The following is a 23,820-nucleotide window of genomic DNA, read 5'->3' on the forward strand; positions in this document are numbered from 1 at the left end:
TTGTTCAATGACACATTTACACACTTGCAGAAATGAGAGAGGCCAAACATATAACAAAGAGTTCCTCAGTCTGTCTCTTGTCAGCAACAGGCTGACTCTTCAAAGAATCCCATTGACTGTAAACAATCAAATACTTTATGACAACAGATCACTATTTAAAATCTTTTCTTTGGGGGGCGCCTGGGTGGCGCAGTCGGTTAAGCGTCCGACTTCAGCCAGGTCACGATCTCGCGGTCCGTGAGTTCGAGCCCCGCGTCGGGCTCTGGGCTGATGGCTCAGAGCCTGGAACCTGTTTCTGATTCTGTGTCTCCCTCTCTCTCTGCCCCTCCCCCGTTCATGCTCTGTCTCTCTCTGTCCCAAAAAAATAAATAAACGTTAAAAAAAAAAATTTTTTTTTTTAAATCTTTTCTTTGGTTCCCATATGAACCATCAAAACAACCCAGGAATCTCCTGTCAGTGCACAAATTCCATCTCCTGGCTTTCTTTTCACATTGAAAATGTCACTTAAAAAAAAAAAAATCCATGACCCAGTTTGGGATTTGATCACTGCCTTTGGTAAATGGGGTCGCTGCACTCAGCTCTAGGATGAAGTCAGAAGTGGTTTTGTCCTTGTCCTGTGGAGTTCCCAGGGAGTCCCTGGAGAGAGCGCTGGAGACACTTCTCTTTGGACCTGAGAAGGCTGTCACCGGGAAGCCTTCTTCGCCTTGGATCACGAGTGTGTGTGTTTTCAGTGCCATTACCAACGGTTATAAAAATGCACTGGAAAATGATTCATTTTCGAGAAACACTTTTCACTGTGTTCCGGGGCCAGTAAGGAGAGGACTCTGAGAACAAAAGCTTTTCGAAGCCTGCAGTATTTGGTGAACACTGATAGTCTTGCCAGTATGAAGTTAAAGTTTGATTTCCTTCTCTCTTTTTTTTTTAAAATGAAATTAAGGCTCAAATGTTGTATTAAACTCTCATTTCTTATGTATATTATATTAAGGCTTATAAATACAACTGGTAAATTAAATTCACCCTGGATTGAATTAACACCTGCTATATGAGTTATTTGCTTTATGTAATCAGTAATCTCAAGGTTTCTCCTCTTTCTCTGGAAACACAATTTTTAAATATTAACCTAATCTTTAAACTGTGGCTGCTTCTTTCTGACATTTGGAAACCGGTCATCCATGCAGGAAAAAAAAAAAAAAAAGGGCAAATATGGATATATTAATGAAAAGGCAGCTTTGTAAAAATCTTAAGATGTGTAACTCAATGAATTGGGGAGATAAATGATAAAAACAGCAGGAAAGTCGATCCCTGTGTCACTTTCCAGGGAAAACAATGCTGGTCATCTGCCAAGGTCACTTCCAATGTGAGACGTGCCAAAGTGACTGCCAATTCCCTAACCATCTTTGTCTATTCGTCATTATAATCTCTGGAAGGGTCTTGGGCAGCTGTACTCCATATGGGAGAATTTTAAGAAGAAATTGCAATAGGGCGTCACTTAAGTTCCACGTATGGCAAATCCTGCCAAAGGAACCGTGAGTGAGTGAGGTGTGCCCGGCCTGATCCTCAGCCAGCATCCAGGGCCAGCGCCTTGGGCTGCTCACGTCCTACTCAGCTGACAGCCCCTGGAGAATATGAAGCTTTCAAAGTGCTGGTCTTCAGCCTTTTCTTTTATGCGCTGTTCCTCTAAGGAGTCCACGAGTCTGTCCCTTTGTTCAATTACTTGCATCATCTCGCTGAGTATTTCTTGCTCCTCGTTCAGATCGCTCTCATCTTTCTGGCTCTCTAAAAAACAAAAAAACGGCAAGCATTGGGCCTCAGGTAACATTCAGGCCAAGGGAGAGATCTTGGCACGGGCATTCTTGATTGTTTCGGACTTGTTCTGTCTTCTAATTTCCATGGAGAAAACAAGGAAATGAATTTAACACCAGGGAACTCTCTCGCAGCCACAGATTAGCAAGGAGGGTGCTTTGTGCTGCAGTCAGCTCAGTTTTCATCTTGAGAGTATATACAAAGCAAACAGGGGGAAATCCCTTTGTAAGGAAAAGAATATCAGCCAGGCCCCACAGAGTTCTCCAGCCTCCCCTCCCTTGCAAGAAAAAAAAGAAACCAACGGAACAACAAGAAGGCTGTTTTCCCTAAACATGTCTGAACTACAACAAAGGAATCTATGAGAAAAGTTTCTAAACAAACCATCTGCATCAGGGGCTAGGACTTCAAAGTTGACGATCCTTTTTTTCTTTTCTTTTTTCTTTCTTTCTTTCTTTTTTTTTTTTTTTTTTTTTTTTTTTTTGTAGTTAATGACAAATTGCAGCCCTTTGAGGAGAGACCAGGCAGAAGCAAAATAAGGCTCTGGTTGGCCAATGGGACGGTGTCTCCAGACTGTGAACATGTTTTCTCTTTTGTCTTAAGAGTACAAGAACTTCTTCCTAATTGGCCTGACACATCCCATTGCCCCGGGGGACATAAGATTGCTACAAAAGGAAGGGAAGGGATAAGAAACAGGTAGTAATGATTTTCTGACAATCAAAATAGATTTTAAGGCAGATTTAAGTCTTGTCAACCAGATTGTTGCCTTGGGAGACGACTTTATAAATACCTGAGCCCGTTCCCTTTAACATGCCAGGGACTAGGTGGTGAGCCTGATCCTGGAGCAAAGAAGGGCCACTGTTTCTCACATGAGTCTTAGTTCAGAGGATGGGGTCAGGAAGAAGGCATATATGACAAAAGGGAAATAGAAAAACACCATTCCCTCGGTACTTCGTGTTTTATGGGCAAGAGACGATTAGAAGCAGAGGGTTAGCTCTAGCCTCTCTGTTCTGGGCCAGGAAACGTCATACCATTTGATGGGAACACCGGGGGCTCAAGGATTCTTACCCAGCCCCTTGTTTGGAATTCTGGGAAGAAGCCAGCTGGAAGGGTGCCTTCTGCATAAACATAGGGCAGTATGTGGTGGTTGGGCAGAGAAGGGTCTGAGTGTGGCTCCCCGGATCCCAATCTGCTGTGTGTGGCAGCCGTGGGGCTTAAGAGTGCCCACCAGCCCTAGAGCTACCAAAGGTAGCTGGCCAGTGAGCCTCCCAGAGGGCTCCCCCGCGATGAGGAGTCACGTGGTCCCACGGTGGCGACTGTCTGGACAAGCTGAATGGAGGATGTGCTGAGGTGAGCCTGAGTAAGGCAGGGACTGCCACCAGGCTCCAGGCATGCTGAGGAGTGGCCAGGCTATGGATGATGCCAGCCATACACCTCAGCTTGCAAATGCCAGCAGAGAGAGTGGCAGCCGGATGATGGGACACAGCTGGGTGGGGACTCAGTGAATCAGAGCAACCAACCCAGATACCTACTGCTGCGAAGTCACAAAACCTGCCTCTCCCTACTACCCGTCCTTAGGGAGGAAAGCAGAAGGAAAAGCTGGCCATCTCCAAGGCTGAATGTTTTCATCCCAAAGAGACTAAGCATTGCTACAGGGATGGTTAAACTTATTGCATCAGACCGAGTCTACTAGAGAGGGATAAATAAAGTTCTTTTTTCTTTTTTTTTCCTCTCTTAATAACTAGTGGGCTAGAGCTTTTATGGAAGATCGGCTAAGGGGAATGAAGAAATGTATGATCCTCACTCCTTAGTAAAAGTTAAAAAAAAAAAAAGGTTCAAAGATGGCTAATGGGGACTGTTGGTGGTTTTTATTTTACCATCCAGAAACAGAGCAAACTGAAATTTTTATTTGATGTATAAATCAGATATTATGCTCTATGGTTTTTTCTTTTTAATTAATTTATTTTTTAATGAACTTATTTAAATCCAGGTTAGTGTAGTATTGGTTTCAGAAGTAGAATGTAGTGATTCGTCACTTACATATAATACCCAGTGCTCCATCCCAACAGGTGCCCTCCTTAATGCCCATCACCCAGTTAGCCCATCCCCCCGACCTCCCCTCCAGCAACTCTCAGTTTGTTCTCTGTATTTAAGACTCTCTTATGGTTTTTATTTGTTTTTATCTTATTTTGCCTTCCCTTCCCCTATGTTCATCTGTTGTGTTTCTTAAATTCCACATATTAGTGAAATCATATGATTTCTGTCTTTCTCTGACTGACCTATTTTGCTTAGCATAAATAATACGCTCCAGTTCCATCCACGTTGTTGGGCTAGATGGGTGATGGGCATTAAGGAGGGCACTTGCTGGGATGAGCACTGGGTATTATATGTAAGTGATGAATCACCACATTCTACTCCTGAACTATTTTTACACTATATGTTAACTAACTTGGATTTAAATAAAATTAAAAAAAAAAAAACAAAACCCTGCTATACTTAGTACTTCTTGCTCCCCAGTCCCTGGTCCAGAGCGGTTTTCCTCTTGTGCAAACCTGATGCCACACTCTCTCAACCCCTCTCTCTTTCTTTCCCTTTGTCTCTCCATGGAAAGGGTTCCCTCTCTTCTGTGGCACTGCTGTTTCTCTCTCCCCAAGTTCATGTCCATGCACCTTGTACCTGGCACGCTGTCTCCCTCCAATCATGGAGATCCTTCTGACACTCCATAGATCAATTTCCTGGTTGTTCCAAATCATCTGACCTCAACATAGCTGTGTTTGAGGGAGGAAGAAAACCCAGAGTACCCTGGCTTCTCACCCATCTTACTCCTACTCCTTCTATGATCTGTTAATCTGGGTATAGTCCAGTGTCGTTGCTCCTTATTTGATAATCAACACAGAAAAATAAAACATTCCTCCCTCAATGTTGGCTTGTCGTCAACGGACTCATGCGAGCCCTCTGACAAATAAAAATGACGTATAACACTTTTATCTGTTCTATACAGTGCAGCCCTATAAAGATTTTGCTAGAAATAGAATTTTTTGTTGCTATAAAGAAAGTCCACAAATCATTACTATGTGGGAAGGAATAGGAGACCCTCTTTGGTACTCTGTGCCTGAATCTTAGTCCTGTCACTACTTACCTTGAACATACTTTTTAAGTTCCGAGACTCAGTTTTCTAAACTGTAAAATGGGGATAAGATGCCTAAGTAAAAACAATCATGAAGATGACGTCTAATATTTATCAGGTGCTTGCCCTGTACCAGGCAACCCCATAGGTAAGTATGTTTGGTCCATGAGGTGTAAAGAAATTGTTGAACTTGTCCTTTTAGACCTAGGCCTAAGTGTAGGAAAGCCATGTGTGGATCTGGTCCCATGAACACACAGCCACAAAACGGTGTCTTACTGGGCTGGAACCAATGAATGCATAAATCAGTATAGCATGTGAATTGAATTTATGTCAGCTTTCCCTCCTTTGTGGTGGAAATTATTTTCTCATTTGTGTTGACCTGGTCCGGCCTGTGCTGGGAAGGGTATTTCCTGTACCATCTATGGCGCCTGGCAGAACTAGGCCCACCTTCCTTGGTGTTCCCAAAGCATCTGTGTCCTGGCCTTCATCTCATTGTACTACAAACACCAGTTTGCATGTTGGCCTCCCCGGTGAGACCACGAGGCAGGGGTGCTCTTCTCCTATTGCCAGGGCCCCCCTAGACTCTCAGCAAATACCCCTTAACTGAATAAATGGGAAAGCGAATGAATGATTTTGCTCTGTTAGCTCATGGGATGGAGTAAACTGCTGCCCTCATAGCCCAGGTGAACAAAGCCAGAAGCGACTTGCTGGGCAGGTGGTGAGTTTCCACCCGTCCAGCCTCCCGTTCTGCCTCCAGGCTGCTTGCACAAGACAGGAAGAGCGTCCCACTCTGGGATTTGCAGGGTGCTCTGTGCAAGTGCCTCTCGGGGGAAAAATGTCTTTAACAAGGGGCCCCAAACATGTCATCGTACTCACCCTCCTTGAGCATTTTTTCTCTTAATGTCTGTTCCAGTCTGCTTTGATGATCTTCCAGTTCTAATTCTTGGGCCCTGGAGATGAGAAAATGTGCAGACCTTGTAAAAACTGACGATCTGCCTAGAAATAGAAGCTCACTGACTACAGCTACTGCCTTCTTCTTCTTTTTTTTTTTTCTCATTAAAACTGAGGTCTTGGAATATCTCTAAATGGAAAGTTCTGCTACTGCTGGGGTCGCTGAAGGAGCCCAGAAGGACTGTTGGGATATGCCGAACTGGAAAGACCATGGAGCCGCTGAAGGTTGTGATGCGATCTCAGTGGGTGTTTGGAAGGCCACTCAGGCCGCCCTTTGGGGATGCATCATCAAGAAACGACTAGTATAATCCAGGAGAGAAGCAATGACAATCTGAAAATCTTTTCTCTTTTAGGGGCAAAGGGACTTCAAGTATCACCTCTAACAACTCCCAAATTCCTGATTATGATAAAGAGCAAAACAAGGAAGAGGAGGCAGGAGAGAGCCATTGTGTCCATGTGGAGGCAATAAAATTCAGACGCTGTCCATCTGGTTGTAGGAGATGTGGAAAGAGGGACCAGGGACGCTTGGGGTCTCTGTGTTTCCACCAATAGGAGCAGCAAAGTCAAGAAGAGAAGTTAGTTCTTGGTAAAGGTCAGTTTGGAACTTCTCAACCCTTCAACGCCTGGGGCTATTCCATGTGTATCCCTCGTGTGTGCAAGGCGCCCACATGCTAGGCCATGTGTAATGTGGAGGTTCCCCAGAGCTTTGGGAATCCAACTCTGGAGTTCTCAGGAGAATGAGGACCACAAACAGAGGTCACAGGGATCAGAGGGGGTGGGTGAAGTCATGTGATCCCTCAGAGGAAGACTACAGAGAAAGAAAAATTTGAAGACAACGAGGTTGGAAATGCCCACATTTGGAAGTCAAACAAAACAGGTATCACCAGGGAGGAAGCAATCAAAACTTTGAGAAGCAATTAAAACAAGAAATTCAGCATCACAGAAACCAGGAGGAGAAAGTTTTGAGAGAGAAGAGAGAGGTCGAGGGGATTCATTGCTACAGAGACATTGAAGAGGGTGAGGGCTGAGAATAGGTCCCTGGGTTTGACATCATGGGGCCTTCACTTGCACCCTATCCACGGTGTGCATGGGTATCTGCTACACTTTGCTATGCCCTGTCGTTGCTGCCCTTATTTTTACTACTACTTGGGTCAAGGTCCCTGCCGTGTTCAATATTCTGCCTTTTGTTATTGACCCTGAACTTCTCTTGGCCCGCTCTGATAGTCAATGGAAGTGTACCACTCAAGCCTTCCTTTAAGAGAGAACTTTCTGGGCAGAGTACAGCAAGCTGACTGCTGAGGCAGAATCCACTCAGTGTCATGTTGTGGCCACACTGTCCCCAGGCAGCTCCAAGCCAATGTCAGAGCACAGCGGTAGTACTGGAGTTGGACTCCTCTGATGGCATCTCTGCTCTGGTTCTCCCTCTGGCCTGGCTAAGATGTTCTCAGGGCTACAGGGCCATCTCAGGCTCCTCTGTTCAATTCCCTTTCCTCCCCTTCTCCTTTCACAGGTATCAGGACCAAAGAGGGTCTGTAGACTTGCCTCTTACTCCCCCTCCTATTTCCCTTTATCCCAGTACATTTCTTGGACTTCCAATCTTGTCTTGGTATCTGCTTTCCCAAAGCACCCAAGTCGGTTATCCAAGATGGTTCTCTCTGTTCATCCAGGTCTTTTCTCTAAACTAAAACCTATCCTTTAACAGCTTAAACCATTCCTGCTTTTGTCTAGCTCACCTGCCTGAGCTTCCCTCTGGCCTCTTTTGGAGCCGAAGGTTCCCCCTGGCAGCAGATTAACTAGGGAAGCTGGTCACTAAGCAGTAACAGCAGCAGTCATTGACTTTCAGACTCTCACAGGTAGAGCCCATGCACCGAATGCTCCTTCTACAAACTTCCATGGAGCTTCTGCCATGTTTTCTATTGCTAGCATGCTATGTGTTAGCATGTCTTTCTCCCCTAAAATCATGAGATCCTCGAAAATAGAGACTGTGGCCTCACTCATTTTTATTTCCATACTACCCAGCAGTTCCTGGCACACAGAATGTGTTGGATACATTTTTGTTGAATGAACTTTGTACTTCAGATCTGGTCCACAGGCAGACGGTATGGTTGGGGAGAAAAGGCTTTGCAGTCAGGCGGGCATGGGTAAGTGTTGCTCTGAGTCTCAGCATGTGTATCAACTTGAAAAATAGTGACAGAAAAAATAGTTACTAAGAAGGATGCTTTCTTCCCGGACTTTCCTTCCATGTCCCTGAAGCTCAAAGAGTAGAACTCTTAGTCTCCTTCCCCACTCCTACTCACTCTCAACCTGGGAGAGGTAAATCTGGGAAGAGACTAGGTGAACTTAGCTCACACCCTTTTTCTCCTGGGACTAGCCTGCCTGCAGCAGACCTGTGTTCTTGATTACTCTGAGCCTTGCCATAGGTCTATGGCAAGATTTCCCAATCTTGATGCTATGGGCATTTTACTTCAATAGTTGGTGGGGGGATACAGGGCATCCTGTGCATTGTGGGATGTTAAGTACCACTCTTGGCCTCTACTCACTAGACACAGGTAGCACCTCCTAGGTATGACAACCCAAAATGCCTCCAGACATTGTTGAATATCCTCCGGTGGGGGGGGCAAAATTGCCCCCAGTTGAGATACATTGGTCTAGGGTAAAAGTCTTGCCCCCAAGAAGCAAGTGGGTCCATTACTTTCTGTAACTACATAGATGAGTATGTCTAATTCTGGGGTCTGGTTAGTGCAGTGGGTTGAATGGTTACCCCCAAAAGATATGTCCACATGCTGAGTGACCTTCAACTCTTTCAGAGTACGATGACATCCACCTCTACTTTCTGGTTCTCCTGCTCTCTTATTCAGAGAGGACAGCCAGAGAGGTCTCAGTCCTTGTATGTTAAAGCCACAAGGAAGTGGCCAAGCAGATCTCCCCAGCCTCTTCCCAGACACAAGCTTCCCTATTGCAGGTGTGTGACTGCAGGTGGCCCCCCCTCCCCCACTGGTCTCGGGGACAAGGATGGATTGAAAATACCTTATCCAAATGCCCTCTAGCTCCAGACCCATTACTTGAGGTCTGTTTTAGCCATAGGACTCCACAGAGGGAACAGACAACTGAAGATTCTCTGCACTAATGCCAGCATGATATGCAAGGCACCAAATATCAATTTGCCTCAATCACAATTCTGTATGCACAAGGAGAAAAATTCCTGGGACTTCAACCCGGGAGGGTGAGCCACCCCACTCCCACCCCCTTTGCTTTGAGGACTCGCTGTTATCTGTGTTGCCTTACTTACATGATCAGTAGCTCCGACTCATATCGCATTAATTTATTCTTCTCCAGAACCAGCTTAAACCATTCCTGCAAAAGCTGTGCTTCATCTTGTGTGCCTGAATCTGCTTAAGAAATCAGCGGCAAATGGGTTAGATTGGCATTTTTCTCCCCATGATCAACCTGCTTAGGAGCTACTTTGGTGGGCCATGTTTGTAGCAGAAAAAGTCTCAACAGGCGGCAGCCCCCCTGATGGCCTGTTGATGCCTCAGGTTGCAGGCGTGGAAAATAAAATCCACCTGTGCATGCTCTGGGGGCCGTCCTCCTGGACATTTAGGGCATGAATACTTCAGCTCCAAGGTTCATATAATCTCGATAATGTCCTGCCATAAATGAAACTTCTCCTGTCTACTGGTAAAACTTCTGTATGTTTTAACAAAAATTGTTTTAATATTTATTTCTTTTTGAGCAGGGGAGGGGCAAAGAGAGAGAGGACCCAGAATCTGAAGCAGGCTCCAGGCTCTGAGCTGTCAGCACAGGGCCTGACGCAGGGCTCGAACTCACAGACTGCAAGATCATGATCTGAGCTGAAGTTGGACGCTTAACCGACTAAGCCACCCAGGTGCCCCAAACTTCTGCATGTTGATGCATCAAAATCTCCACCAAAGAAAACCCTAGTAACTCTGCTGGTTACTATCTCCTCCTCCTTCTCCTTCCCCAAATCCAATGATTACTGGGTGCTCAGGTGAGGTGTGGCTCCCTTCATGGGGCAGAGAAGCTCACACCACATTTAATTATAGAGGAGTGGTGACTGGCATCTTAATTTTTTACATAAAGAAAAGCCAAATGATGGGGAAAAAGGTTACTAGTTTTGAGTCTCACTGGGAAAGTTCTATTCATATCTTCTTATAACTCAGGTTATGACCTTTATTTTATTTTTTTTACTGTCGATTTTAGAGAGAGAGGGAGAGAGAGAGAGAGGGAGAGAGAGAGAGAGGGAGGGAGGGAGAGAGAATGAGTAGGGGAGGGGCAGAGAGGAAGGAGAAACAGAAATCTGAAGCAGGATCCAGGCTCTGAGCTGTCAGCACAGAGCCCGAGGCAGCACTCAAACCCACGAACCGCGAGATCATGACCTGAGCCAAAGTCGGTCGCTTAACCAACTGAGCCACCCAGGCACCCCTAGATTATGACCTTTATTAAACCTAAGAATAACCATGAGAAAAACTGATGCTGCTTTTGGATGCACAATGTTAGATGTCAAATGTTTACATAATAAAATGTTAAAAATCTAAGCATATTTGAGAAGCAGGAACATGGAGATGGCTTTTTAGTATTTCACCCTGAAATGAGAACACAGGCTGTATTGTGGCTCATGGCCATTCTAGAAGGATTTATACTGGAGTATCCCATAGGCAGGGGGGAAAATAGTGCAGACAAAACATACGTGTGACTTTGAGCCTTTGCTTCTTAATTGGTTAAAATGAACAATAAGACACACAAGGAGGGGCACCTGGGTGGCTCAATCGGTTCAGCGTCCAACTTTGGCTCAAGTCATGATCTCCCGATTTGTGGGCTCGAGCCCTGTGTCAGGCTCTGTGCTGACTGCTCAGAGCATGGAGCCTGCTTCGGATTCTGTGTCTCTCTCTCTCTCTCTCTGCCCCTCTTCCACTGTCTCTCTCTCTCTCTCTCCCTCTCTCTCTCAAGAATAAACATTTAAAAAAATATTTTAAAAAGACACAAAAATAATAGAGTAGTGAGAAGCTACTATTTATTATGCCATATTATGACTGGTGATTACATGCCAGTCAGTGGGCTCTGTGCATTATATGGGACATCTCATTAATTTTTTTATTTTTTTAATGTTTTTTAATTTATTTTTGAGAGAGAGACAGAAAGGAAGCAGAGGAGGGGCAGAGAGAGAGAGAGAGAGAGAGAGAGAGAGAGAGAGAGAGAGAGAGAGGAGACACAGAATCCAAAGCAGGCTCCAGGCTCTGAGCTGTCAGCACAGCGCCCAACGTGGGGCTCAAACCCACAAACCGCGAGATCACAACCTGAGCTGAAGCCAGGTATTCAACCGACTGAGCCACCCAGGAACCTCAATATATGGGACATCTCATTTAAACCTCATAAGAAACTCACCAGTAGATTCTTTTATAATCACCACTTGATAGCTGGAGAAAACAGAGGTCTAAAAGCTCAATTTTCCCAAGCTCACAGTTATTAAGTGGCAGAACCAGGGCTTGAACCCTAGTGAGCTTTATCCTGAGCTTTTCACTTCTTTGTATCACTCCCCACTCCCCCTCACTCCTTCCCTCCTTCTCATAAGCTTGTAGGGCAAGTAACACGCCTGACACGTTGCCCTGCTCGTAACAAGTCATTCATAAAAATGAGTTCCCTTTCCTCCCTGTCTTCTTAACCACCTTTTTGTTGATATGGACATTTGGGTCCGGAGAGATTCATGTGTAATGCACCAAATTATACAATTTAGGGGAAATTGGTACCACAAGGCAGATCTGGACTTCTGATGAATGCATCCATTTGTCCCTTCATGCATAAATTCATTCGCTCATCCAATAACACCTACTTATTGAATAGGTATTGGGTACCGCTTTGGGTAATGGGGATACAGTGACAGATAATGCTACATGTGATGAGAAATTTGGAGATAGTAAAGCATAAGGCCTGCCATCTCTCTTTATTATTTTTTCTAGAGAATCTTCTGGAGCAGATGGATTTAAAGAGCTAGAATAAAATAGAACATTAGAAAACTCTTAACCACAACTAAGCAGCATAAAAGCACTCTGGGAATATAGAGAGGGGAGGGTTTTCCCGGTCAGGATGTGAGGTTGGCTTTCCAAGAAGTGTGGTGCTTGAACCGGGGTGTTGAAGAATGGATAACACTTGGAGAGGAACTAATGAGGATGGGAGAGGACATTTCCAAGAAGACACAATGTCAGCAAAGACAAGGGGATGGAACAGAAAGTGGTAGAGACAGAGATCAGGCAGGACTAAGGGGGCATGGCGGGGCAGAGGGCGAGGTCTGGGAGTGTATGAGCATCTCATCCTAGAGGTCCCTGGACGTCATGCTGAGACTCTTGTACTTTATGCTGTAGAACACAAAAGGACACTAAACGTGGTTGAGTAGCATGATCTAAGTGAAGTTTTAATCAGGAAGGATTAAAAGAGGGGTGAGGAGAGAAATAGCCAAATGTTATTCTTCCTTAGGTGCCTTGGATGACAGGCAACTGGGAACTTGCAGTTCAGTGGGGAACACCAACGCCGCACAGCCAAAGAGAAGATAATGTGCCCCTTGCTATGGCCACACAGACAGAAATGAAAGAATAAGGTATATGGACCAGAGATCATCTATAGCATAAAAGTTACTTTACACTTGGGATCAAACTTCCACTCTTGCACCTCCTACCATGTGGGCTAAGAACACATACTGTAGCCTCCCTGAGCCTCAGTCTCCTCATCTGTTATGAAGATACAGTGGGATTGACTGTGTACACAAAGACCTTAATCCAGCCCTGGCACGCAGTTTAAGCTCAATAAATGGTAATGGTCATTATTCAAATCATATGACATAAGCGATGAAAGAACCTTCATGGGTAATCTGTTCCAGGGATTCCCTCTACCTCCTTCCCTCTCCAGCCTCTGTGATAACTCTCCATGTGATGGTGGAAATCCCTGCGGGGCTCTGTACTCCAAGTATAGAAAACTTCTTTCCGTTGGCCTTTGATGGGCTGGCCGCCAGCTGCCAAGTCCAGTTTTGCCTCCATGGGAAAACAGAGAACACTTAACACTCAGAAGGCATTCAGAGTGCTCTTTTGTCAGAGTCAACACCCCTAGGTCATTTGTCATTGTGTCACAAGAGGGCTGCCCACCTCCACTTGCCCTCTGGTGTTCCAGGATGCAACCTGAAGACTGTCCAGAATCAAACAAAATACCAACAGTTCAGAGGGGAGAGATCTTCTTGCACCTCTTTCTGAGCCCTGGGGTTGCTGAGGTCTTTTGGCAGCTGTGTCTGCACCGGGCTCTTCCTACCTTGCAAACGAGCGTGGCCTTTCCACACGAGTGCTGGTGAAGTCTGACGACTTCATGCTCCGTTTGTGCAACTCAGCTTTTCCTTAACCTAATGCAAGACTGTATATGTATCTTGTTAACTATCATCTTGTTTATTTTGTTCCATCATGGGGAAATCTTTCGAATATTTCCTCCAGCTGACACAGTTCTAGCTTTGGGGTTTCTGCAGTATTGATAAATGGGCATCCTGGACCTTTATGCGATATTGAAAACCAAAATGTCAGATGGGACTGGACCAAGAACAGAGCCATCTGGCCCATCATTAGGGACCCTGCTCAGGCTTTGGGTGAGGCTGGTCTACAGACTCTAAATGCGCTCTATCACCCAGCACACATTTCTATATTTTGTCCATGAGGCTGTTACAGGAAGCCTCGGTAAAATAATTTCCTGAAATCAAGCTTCACAACGTCTGCCGTGTCCACTGGCACTACAAACCTCACAGCTCCACCCAGAAAAGGAAATGACATTTGTTATTCACAGCTTCTCAGTAAACACCAGTGGCTTCTCATAATCGCTAAGTTTCTTTCTAAATATTCACAGTTTCTTTAATAATCCTTCCTAGAATCTTGACAAGGATCAGAACTCCTCTTTCTTTCCTATGTGAAATGAAACACAGAAAATAGACTGGCCTTTAGTCTTTGGTTCTGGAATTCGCCATGAGTTTTCAAAGACCGAGGTTATATCTCGCCATGTTGAAATAACTGGTTAATTTGGTTCATTCAACAAATTCTGCTTGAGGAACGCCACACCCAACAAGACTAGTATACGTGCCATCGTTCTCCATGAAAGAAACCTAAATTCATTGCTCTCTCATTTTTCTCACCTAGATTTCTCTTTCAGATTCAACTCCCTCTTCTAGATGTGTTTAACATTTCTAGATGGAGGACTATTTTCCTTGATAAAGAAAACATAAATGCTGAGAGTTGGAAAAGAGTTGTCTTTTTTCATCCTGTAACATTACACCATCTGCCTGGGTCTCTCCTTTCCTTGTTCTCGATCCAAAAGAAACAGCTTTAAAGGCACTATTTTGCTGTCTTTAGAGTATTCTTTTTTTTTTTCAGAGTGAGCCTCTTTGCTGCATGACACCCACTTTAATCCTACATTACATGCCCCCTTTTTAATCTCTCTTATGTGTCCTTCTAAAATGTGGTCCATGAGAGAGTAACCTGTGCAGCCACACTGACTTCTATTGGCACAACACTCAATAAACATGAGTTGAATGGAATCATTCCATTCAATTTCCTTTCTTTCAGTGGAATAATTTACAACAATTTTTTTTTAGAATCTGCCTTTCCTCAAGAGTCAAAATCACTTTGGGGGATCTTTGAACATACCATAATTGACCCATTTTCCTATTGATTGCTGTCTAAGTCCCTCTCCATGTTTTGCTCTGGAATACACACTGACGAATAAAATTCCTTAGTATGGTATGCAAATGGTCAGTTTCACAGAAAACAGAAAGCCAAAGCATTTTCCAAAGAGCTATGACTGTTTACATTCCCACTAACATTGAATAAAAAGTACCCCTTGTTTCTTAACCTTGCCACATACTTAGTATTATCAAGTTTTATAAATTTTGGTAATTTAATAGTTTGAAAGAGTTTCTCATTGTATTTGCATTTTCCTGATTACTAATGAGCATGATATGTTTTTATTATTTGCCTATTTTTATAAAGGCAAACATTTGCTTGCCTATTTCTTATTGATTTTTTAAGGGTTCTTCACATATTCTGGAATACTGATTCTTTTTTGGTTATGTTCGTTGCAAATGTATTTTCTGAATTAGTGGCTTATCTTTTCCCTTATAGTGTCTACAGACTACCAGCTTGAGGTCAAAAAGATTCTTCTTAACTTTTCAAGTTTCATTTTTCATATTAAAATCTTTGGGGGCACCTGGGTGGCTCAGTCGGCTCAGGTCACTATCTCACAGTTTGTGGGTTCGAGCCCTGTGTCAGGCTCTGTGCTGACAGCTCAGAGCCTGGAGCCTGCTTCAGATTCTGTGTCTCCCTCTCTCTCTGCCCCTCCCCCACTTTCTCTCTCTCTCTCTCTCTAAAATAAACATTAAAAAATTAACTAAAATTAATTTTAAAAACTTTAATCTTTATGAAATTGGTTTGTTTGGATGATGTAAGGCTCAATTTAATTTTTTTCCTCTGTTGAAAATCACTTGTCTGAGAATCACTTATTTCCTATATATCTGCATGCTACTGTAGGCTTAAATCAGGTTTTTGTATATGTGAAATTATGTTTGAGTCTCTTGGTGGTTTTCAGTGAAGGATTAAAATTGGCTTCATAAAGGTTGTATACATTTTTTGTTTGATTTACTCCTAGGTGCCATATGTTTTTATGCTAATGTAAGGGCATCTTTTTTCTTTCATTTTTTAATTGCTTTATGCTGAGATCTAGGAATGCAATTGCTTTTTCTATTTTAAGCTTATACCCAATCACTGTCATATAGGCTCTTCTTATTTTTAATAATTTATTTGTGCAATTTGGGGTGCTTTTCACATGGATGATTCTATCATCGAGAAACAACACAAATTTGTTTCTTCCTTTCCAAACCTTATGCCATTTTTTCCTTGTCTTACTGCACTGGCTAGGGTTCCCTGTACAATGTTGAATAGAAGAGTTAATGGTAGGCCTTCTTCTGTTATTTCTGATTTTTAAAGAAATGCTACTAATATTTTACCATCCAACAGTGGTATTTGCTGCAGCATCTTGGAAGATATTCTTCAAACTAAGAACATTCTATCCTGTTCTAATCCTTTTTTGTTGAAAGTTTTTGTCCCGAGTGTTGAATTTTGTCAAATGATATTTTCTTCTTATACTGAAAAGACCATATGGTTTCCCTCTTTCATTTCTTAATGTGGTGATTGTTAAATCACCCTTAGATTGCCAAATTTTAAAATTAATTGCATTGCATTAAATATTCATTATATTCTTTTGTTTTTTTGGGAATCTGCTATATCTGTGGTTCTGTTTGCCCTTCTCATTCCTAATTTATTTATTTCTATCTTCTGTTTTATTTTATGTTTTCAAGAGCAAGCAAGGGGGGGGAGGGGCAGAGGGAGAGGGAGAAGCCCAAGCAGGCTCTGTGCTGTCAGCACGAAGCCCAGTGTGGGGCTTGATGTCACCACCCTGGGATCATGACCTGAGCTGAAATCAAGAGTTGGACGCTCAACGGACTGAGCCTGCCAGGAACCCCTATTTTATTTTTAAAAATCAATTTAATATCATTGCTTCTAATTTTTCATTAGTCTTTTCAAAGAACCAACACTTGGCTTGCTTAATCCTCTCCATGTTGTTATGACTCTCTATTTCATTTACTTCTGCTTATTATCTTCTTTATTAGGCTTCCTTTTTTTTTAAATTAAGTTGGACACTTAACTCATTAATTTTCAGCCTTTCTTCTTTTCTAAACGGAGTATTTAGGGCAATACCTCTCAACACCACTTTCACTGCACCTCTGAGTTTTGATCTACTGTTTTCCTTTTCATATTTAGTACATTTTAAATTCCTACCTATTTTTAGAAATGTCCATTTGATGTTTCTTTGATCCATGAGAAATTTATCTTTTAACTTCCTAGATGCATGGTTTAAAAAAAAATATTTGTTGGATATTGACTTATAAGTTAAGTACATTGTACTTTAGAATGTGGTCTGTATAGGGGCACCTGGGTGGCTTAGTTGGTTGGGAGTTTGACTTCAGCTCAGGTCATGATCTCGGGGTTCATGAGTTAGAGCCCTGCGTCAGGCTCTGTACTGACAGCTCAGAGCCTGAAGCCTGCCTGGGATTCTGTGTCTCCTTTCCATTTATCTCTTCCCCACTTGCAATCTCTCTCTCAAAAATAAACATTAAAAAAATTTTTTTTTAAAAAGAAAGAGGTCTGTATAATTTAGGTTCTCTGAGATTTATCAACTAATAGAGTTAATTTTTATAAATCACATGTGAGCTTGAGAAGAATATACTATTCTCTAATATGGAGGTACAGGGTTTTATAAATGTCTTTTAAATTAAGGTTATTAGTTACATTGTTCACATTTGTACTAATATTTTGTCTGCTTGACAATCATTAAAAGATACACTAAAATCTCCTGCCACGGTAGCAGAAATTACTCCCTGTAGTTTATAATTTTTTGTTTTATATATTTTGAGCCTGCTAGAGTCAACACATACACATTTAAAACCGTGACATCTTCTTAGTAAGTTGATCATTTAAAAATTATGCTGCAACCCTGTTTATTCCTAATCATCATTGTGGTATTAAAGGCTATTTTATCTGCTTTTAATATAATTACCTCCAGTTTTTTTCTCATTTCTTAAATTTTTTTTTATGGAGGATTTTAAACACAATGCATTACCTCCAGCTTCATTTAATTAGCATATATTTTGCCATCCTTTTACTTTAAAACTTTTTGTGTATTAATGTTTTATGCAGATTTGCTAAACAGCATGTCACTGTCTTGTTCATTAACTTTCATGATGATTACTGACATATTTGACTTGTGTCTACGTCTTACTTTGTGCTTTTTATCTTTTTAGAATACTCTTTTATTTTTATTTAGAATTGAGTTGGGATTTTTGTTTGGCTGATTATTATTTATTATAAATAATATTAATATACATATATAATTATACTATATGTAATTAATATAAATAATATTAATATTAATATTATTTGTTTCCTCCACAGATTTGGATGTTATACATTTTACTTCTATTGTTTTGGGTGACTACATTTAAAACATAAATAGGTGTTTTTAGTACCTTAACAGCCTAAACTTAGTATCTCAGCCTTCTTTTAAACAACATAAGGGCCCTGGAACTCTTGACTTCCAATCATTCAACTCCAAACTTAACCTCTGTTTTAGTCCAGTGCTTCAGTTCTATGTTTTAAAAATCCATATTAAAAATCCATATGGGGGTGCCTGCGTGGCTCAGTCGGTTACGCATCCCACTCAGTTTCCACTCAGGTCATGATCTTGCGGTTCGTGAATTCGAGCCTTTGCTTCAGGCTCCATGCTGACAATACAGGGCCTGCTTGGGATTCTCTCTATTTGTCTCTCTTTCCCTCCCCTACTTGTGCTCTCTCTCTCAAAATAAATAAACTTTAAAAATAAATACAGGAAAATAAAAATCCATATTATTTTATATTGACAATGATTTACTTGCATGTTTATTATTTTTTTATTCACCATTTCTTCTTTCATATTATAGATTGTCCTTCTGTGTATCTTTTTCCCCCCTATAGGAATTTGTTTATACATAGTTAACTCTATTCGAGAAAAAATTAATACGTCTTTATTGTGCACTTATTCTTGAAATACCTTTTTTCTCTGTACACTATTCTAGCTTGAGAGTTATTTTTTTCAGCTGTTTGACACTATTACTTCCCTGTTTTGTAACATCCATTACTGCTTTTGAGAACAGGGCTGTTAGTAAAAATTTTGTTCCCTTTTAAGGTGACTTATCTTTACTCTTTGTCCACTTTAAGATCATCTCTGTCCTCAATGTTCTACATTTTCACTCATTGTGCCAAGTAAGGGTGGACATATTTCAAATTTATCCTGATTTCTGTATCCTGGAATCTCTGTAGATTCACGTCTTTCACTCATTTGGGAAAAAAGAAAGCTAACACTTATAAACCACTCGTTGGGCCCCAGACTCTTTCTAAATGCTTTGCTATCATGTCTCATCCATTACCTCTCCAAATGATACACAACTTCAATTTTCTCTGTTCTCTCCTTCCAGGACTCCAATTGAACATATACCAGATCTTCTCATTTTATTTTCTATGGCTACAAACTACACCTTTATATTTTCCATCTGTTTCTCTCTCTGTGCTGCATTCTGGTTCATTTCCTCAGATATATTGTCCAATTCACTAATTCTCTCTACTGCTGTGTCCAAACTGCTATTTAGTACATTCATCGAGTTTTTAATTTCAATGAATGCATTTTTCATTTCCAGGCTCTTCATTTCATTATTAAAAAAAAAAGCCTAGCCATTTTCCCCTCAACTTTTTATTTGACAAAAATTAAACCTAAAGGATTAAGCATTATATTTAGTTGTTATGTTCCTTTAGTCTCCTTTTACCTAGAACAGTTCCTAGATTCCACCCCTCCCCTTTTTTATGGCATTGACATTTGCCAGTTATTTTGCAGATTGTCTCTTACTCTGCAATTGTCGGATTTTATTCTTATTATTAAATTCAGGTTGAGCATTTCTGCTGCATAAGTGATGATGCGTCTTTCTCGGTACATCACAGCAGGAAGCTTATGATGTTAAGTTTGACTGCGCTTACGGTTGGTCAAGCTGGAGGTGGTGTTGTCTGTTCACTTTGGTAGTGTTTTTTGTTTTTGCTTGCTCATTTTTATGTGCAATCTATTTCTGTAAATGTTTGACATATAGACATAGTATATTCTGTATATAATAAGTAATATAGTGGAAGTTCTCGGCCATTGAAACTTGTTTTTGCCATTCTTAGTGGCTTACTTCCTTGTGTTTTGGACGATTACTTATTATCATTTAATGATTTGTTGAACTTAATTTGTCTGAAGCCTGAGAGCATAAACTGAAGCATGGTTTCTTTCACAGAGCATCTATCCTTGTTTTCCAGGGAGTTAAAAGAACTGGCACAATGCAGGATACTTTGAGGTTAGCTTCCCTACTTTTCTTTAGTCCCAAGGCTTAGCCATTAAAACCACTGATATTTATCCTCAAGGCAACCCTGGATTTCTTTTTGATGCTTCCTCCCTTCCTGGCACATGGAAGTTTCAGCATACTTTTCTTCTTCTCATCCTTGTCCTTCTTGGCCCAGAGAGGTTTACCTCACTTACTTGAGAGAGCCTGGCAATGTTTTTGAAAGTATACTTGTTGTAGTGAACGGGCTTTTGTAGTATCTAGTCCACAGTTCTGCTGCTCCGTGCTTCTTGGGAACTGCATCCTGCATCTGGCCGAGTCGGCCATTTGGTAATCTAGTTTCAAATGTTTTTCCAGGTAAAATCATTATGACCGTGATTTTTTTTAAATCTGAGGGTTGCAAAATTAACTTTATGGGTCAGAATAAGCACTAAAAATAAGATAGAATGGAAAGTACTAGTCTTTTATATATAGCAAAATTCAGTATTATTTCCTGATGACTTTTTCAGTTATATATTTACATGTACCAATTTGTGATATAAAATGCATTTCTTGCTGCTCTCATGGTAATTTTTGTGTGTAAGGCAATGCTCTAGGGCACATAACTCTGAGACCTCCATGCCCCTGGAATCCATGCAGTGGATCCAAGGCTTCTTCAGGAAGAGAATCTCAGTCTCACCCTCAGTGGGCCCATCTTTGTTGTAAGGCCACTCACTTTCTACAGAGTGGCCACGGAGGCCAGAAGCAGAGATGAACACCATAATAAGCGGATGATTTTTATTTGCTGAGTAAGGCAATATGCAGTCGACCCCGAGGATCCCGGCATGTCTTTGCTGGGAGTGCCATACTACAGGGCCTAACCATCCTCCAGCCCTGAGACATTCCTGGAACCAGCCAAGTAGGCGATTCTGAGAAGTAGGTCAGGATACCACAGCATGACTGCTACACAACTTCTTGCTTCCAGGGAAAGGGGCTGGCGTGCTCAGTGCTTTCTGTAAAGGCTGCCACGTACCTTCCCCTGAGCTCCTGAGCCGTGGCACAGTCCACTGGGTACACAGCTACCATCTAGGCCTAGCAGGTCACTCTGTGACACTTGGGTCTGGGGCAACTTGTACCATGCTGCCTTCCTGCCGTTTGCTGGGCTGTGAGCAAAACACTCCCATGCTCTGATGGACTGGATTTCACTGTTCACTTGGGGCACATAGGCTTGTGGCAAACCCATCCAAATTCCTTGCTTGCTTAGCCGTCGGCTTTGGACTCTTGTTAACTCTTGGCCATTTTCTATGAATGGCATCGGGCTTCAAACTCACAAGTGTCTGATTCCAGTGTCTGTGTTCTTTTAAGGACACCTCATTGTTATATTTTCAAGGTAAGTATTATTCCTTCTGTTCCTCAGCAGCAGCCAAGATAAAAAACCACAGAGTGCAAGCCAAACTACTTCCCTCTTCCTGGCTAGGTTTTCATTGCAATTTCTCCTGTCATAACATGTGCTCCTGCTGCCACCTACTGGCAGCCTCACACATCCGGCTATTTCTTTGTAAACTCCATCTTTGTGAAGGGAAGCCATCTGGCTCTTAAAAAAAAAAAAAAAAAAAGGCAAGAAGCTCAATGAAGACAACCAGCTGGTAAACCTTCCCCAAAAGTTGGTAACACTGTGAGGGCAAAGTTAATTCCCATATACCTCCCCTAGGGACAAATCTTTTCTCCTTCCAAGCTGCTCTCAAGTTTTCATCAGATTTCACCTGCCTCCAGGCATTGAAAGAAAGCACAGATTCTGTTATCCACACCATCTAAATCTGAATGGTGGTCTCCTGCAAAATTGGGAAATTCCATAGCCTTAGCACTTAACATGGACCACTTCATTGATAACAAATCAGTAGGTAACGGTGCCTTGACCAAGAAGAATCTAAGGGGCTGGCAATGCTTGGCTTGTTTTCCTCATAGGGGGTGGAGCCCAGGGCAATCAGGCCCCTGCATATCCTGGTCCTTTACTCTGGGCACCTAGGACCACCAGGGGAATCCATGCCTCAAGGACATCCATCCATAACACTTCTCCCCACCTCCCAACACACACCCTACAATCATGACTTGCCATCTAGGGTGGATTGTTGGATTTTTGTTTTTCTTTGTTTCCCCTTCCTTGAAAACAAAATGGGGAACAACCCTTCCCGCGGGTGGAGGAGTTTATTTCTGACTGTTGGGAAGAAAGAAAGAAGGAATTGTTGTCACGACAATTAGGAGCTCATCAAAGCTTCATTTTGCTCATCAGCCATCATTGCCCTCCGTCCTGCACCCCCGCATGTTCCTCTAATTCAATGCCCGCCTAATGAATAACTCCTAGGAACAAAAGAGCCTTTCAGGCTGGCGCACGTAATTATTAGAGGAGCCTTGCATTACTGTCACAGACTACTCATGTTTTCAGGCCTGTCTCTAAATTTGGTTATTCACAACCTTCATAGCTCAATATTATTGCCTAACTGTGATCATTTTCTAATTATCCTAATAATACCTATTAAATAATTCCCATTAAATCACTTGAACCAGAGCAGCACAGGCCAGCTCAAATACAACTTAACCTAATAAGCATTGGTCATTCATTAAGCACCAGGGCAATCTCTTAAAGGGGCTGAATAGAATATTAAACTGCAAAGGAATATTATTACTACACAAATGTTATTACAAGTTAGAGTGTATTAATTTCGATGCCTGGTTTGTACATCTTCCGTTTGGTTTCCTTCGGGGCCACTCTCCTCGACTTAACTCTTCCAGCCTCCAGCCCCGTGTTGATCTGTATCTGTCACCCACACAAGGACAATCAAGGGGGGAAAGGCCCATAAACTAAACAGGGGAATTCAATTACTAAGGATGTAAAGGGAATGAAGGGAATCTATCTTCTGGCTGGGCTGACACACCTTTGAAAACACCACAAGTTGACTTTCTTCGGCTGATAGTTCAAAATAGCCTCTCTTCAAGCTTGAGGGAGAGGGAGATTTTCAGAAGCCATGAAAATTTGGTTTCTAGAATTTAAATCTCAAGCAGTAAAGATGAGTCAATTCTTTTTTGTTGTTGTTTTAACAATTAAAAAAAAATTTTAATGTTTATTCATTTTTCAGAGACAGAGAGAGAGAGAGTATGAGTGGGGGGAGGGGCAGGGACAGAGGGAGACACAGAATCTGAAGCAGGCTCCAGGCTCTGAGCTATCAGCACAGAGCTTGACATGGGGCTTGAACTCACAGACCACCGTGAGATTATGACCTGAGCTGAAGTCGGATGCTTAACCAGATTGAGCCACTCAGGTGTCCCGAGTGAGTCAATTCTTTAACAGTATATGTGTGTAGATGGATACTTAAGAATACTTTGTAAAAATGACATCGGGTCACATCCGTTGAATGCCTGCAGTGTGGTAGAAACTCTCAGAGGCAATTTGCCCACCAATGCCCTGAATGACCTGGGAATGTGAGGATTATTAGCTTCATTTTTGGCATAAGGAATCTGCAGCATGAAAGGTTAAGTGATTCTCCCAAGGCCACACAGCATAAATGCAACAGAGCAGAATTTGAACACGGGCTTTTTGATGCCTATAATTCTCTTTTCCCCACCATGCCACCCTGCCTCCCTAGCAAACTGAAACATGCTCTAGCTTTCTTGGTTTATCCTGTTCATTTCTAAGGCTCTTGCTGAAATCTGTGAATTCCCAAAGAGCGGCGCAGAGCCTTCTTGATGGGGAATATGGCGGTATGTCAAACAAGGGCAATTCATTTTACTCCAAGTTCCCAAAACAGCCGTAGAGACAGGCAGTGTCTCTCACTGCAAGCAAGAAACAGTTATTATTTGTGTCATGAAGTCTATTCCTGATGGGTGGATGTGTGCATTGCAAGGAAATGCACAGTGTGTTTTAGAAAGAAAAGGAACAAATACTTACTGATCATCTGTCCTGTGCTAGGATTTC

The 23,820-nt window shown here is 42.2% G+C and overlaps 1 protein-coding gene across 10 annotated transcripts in view; it reads right to left on the reverse strand.

Moving 5' to 3' along the window:
• Window positions 1-432: 432 nt before the first annotated feature.
• Window positions 433-23,820, reverse strand: part of MICAL2 (microtubule associated monooxygenase, calponin and LIM domain containing 2) — a 221,932-nt gene continuing 198,544 nt past the window's right edge. For 3 of the 10 annotated variants that reach the window (XM_086677963.1, XM_086677961.1, XM_086677965.1), the window contains 3 exons: window positions 9,168-9,270; window positions 5,804-5,877; window positions 435-1,776 (listed from right to left, as the gene is read on the reverse strand). In XM_086677963.1, coding sequence (XP_086534089.1) covers window positions 1,592-1,776; window positions 5,804-5,877; window positions 9,168-9,270 — 362 coding nt within the window. In that variant the 3' untranslated portion in view covers window positions 435-1,591. Of the gene's footprint in view, window positions 1,777-5,803; window positions 5,878-9,167; window positions 9,271-23,820 lie in introns of all 10 variants that reach the window. The other 7 variants (XM_086677955.1, XM_086677959.1, XM_086677958.1 and 4 more) reach the window with 4 other exon arrangements.

Source organism: Puma concolor, chromosome D1 (assembly GCF_028749965.1).
Source record: "Puma concolor isolate L17-30 chromosome D1, mPumCon1.1.hap2, whole genome shotgun sequence".
Taxonomy (NCBI): domain Eukaryota; kingdom Metazoa; phylum Chordata; class Mammalia; order Carnivora; family Felidae; genus Puma; species Puma concolor.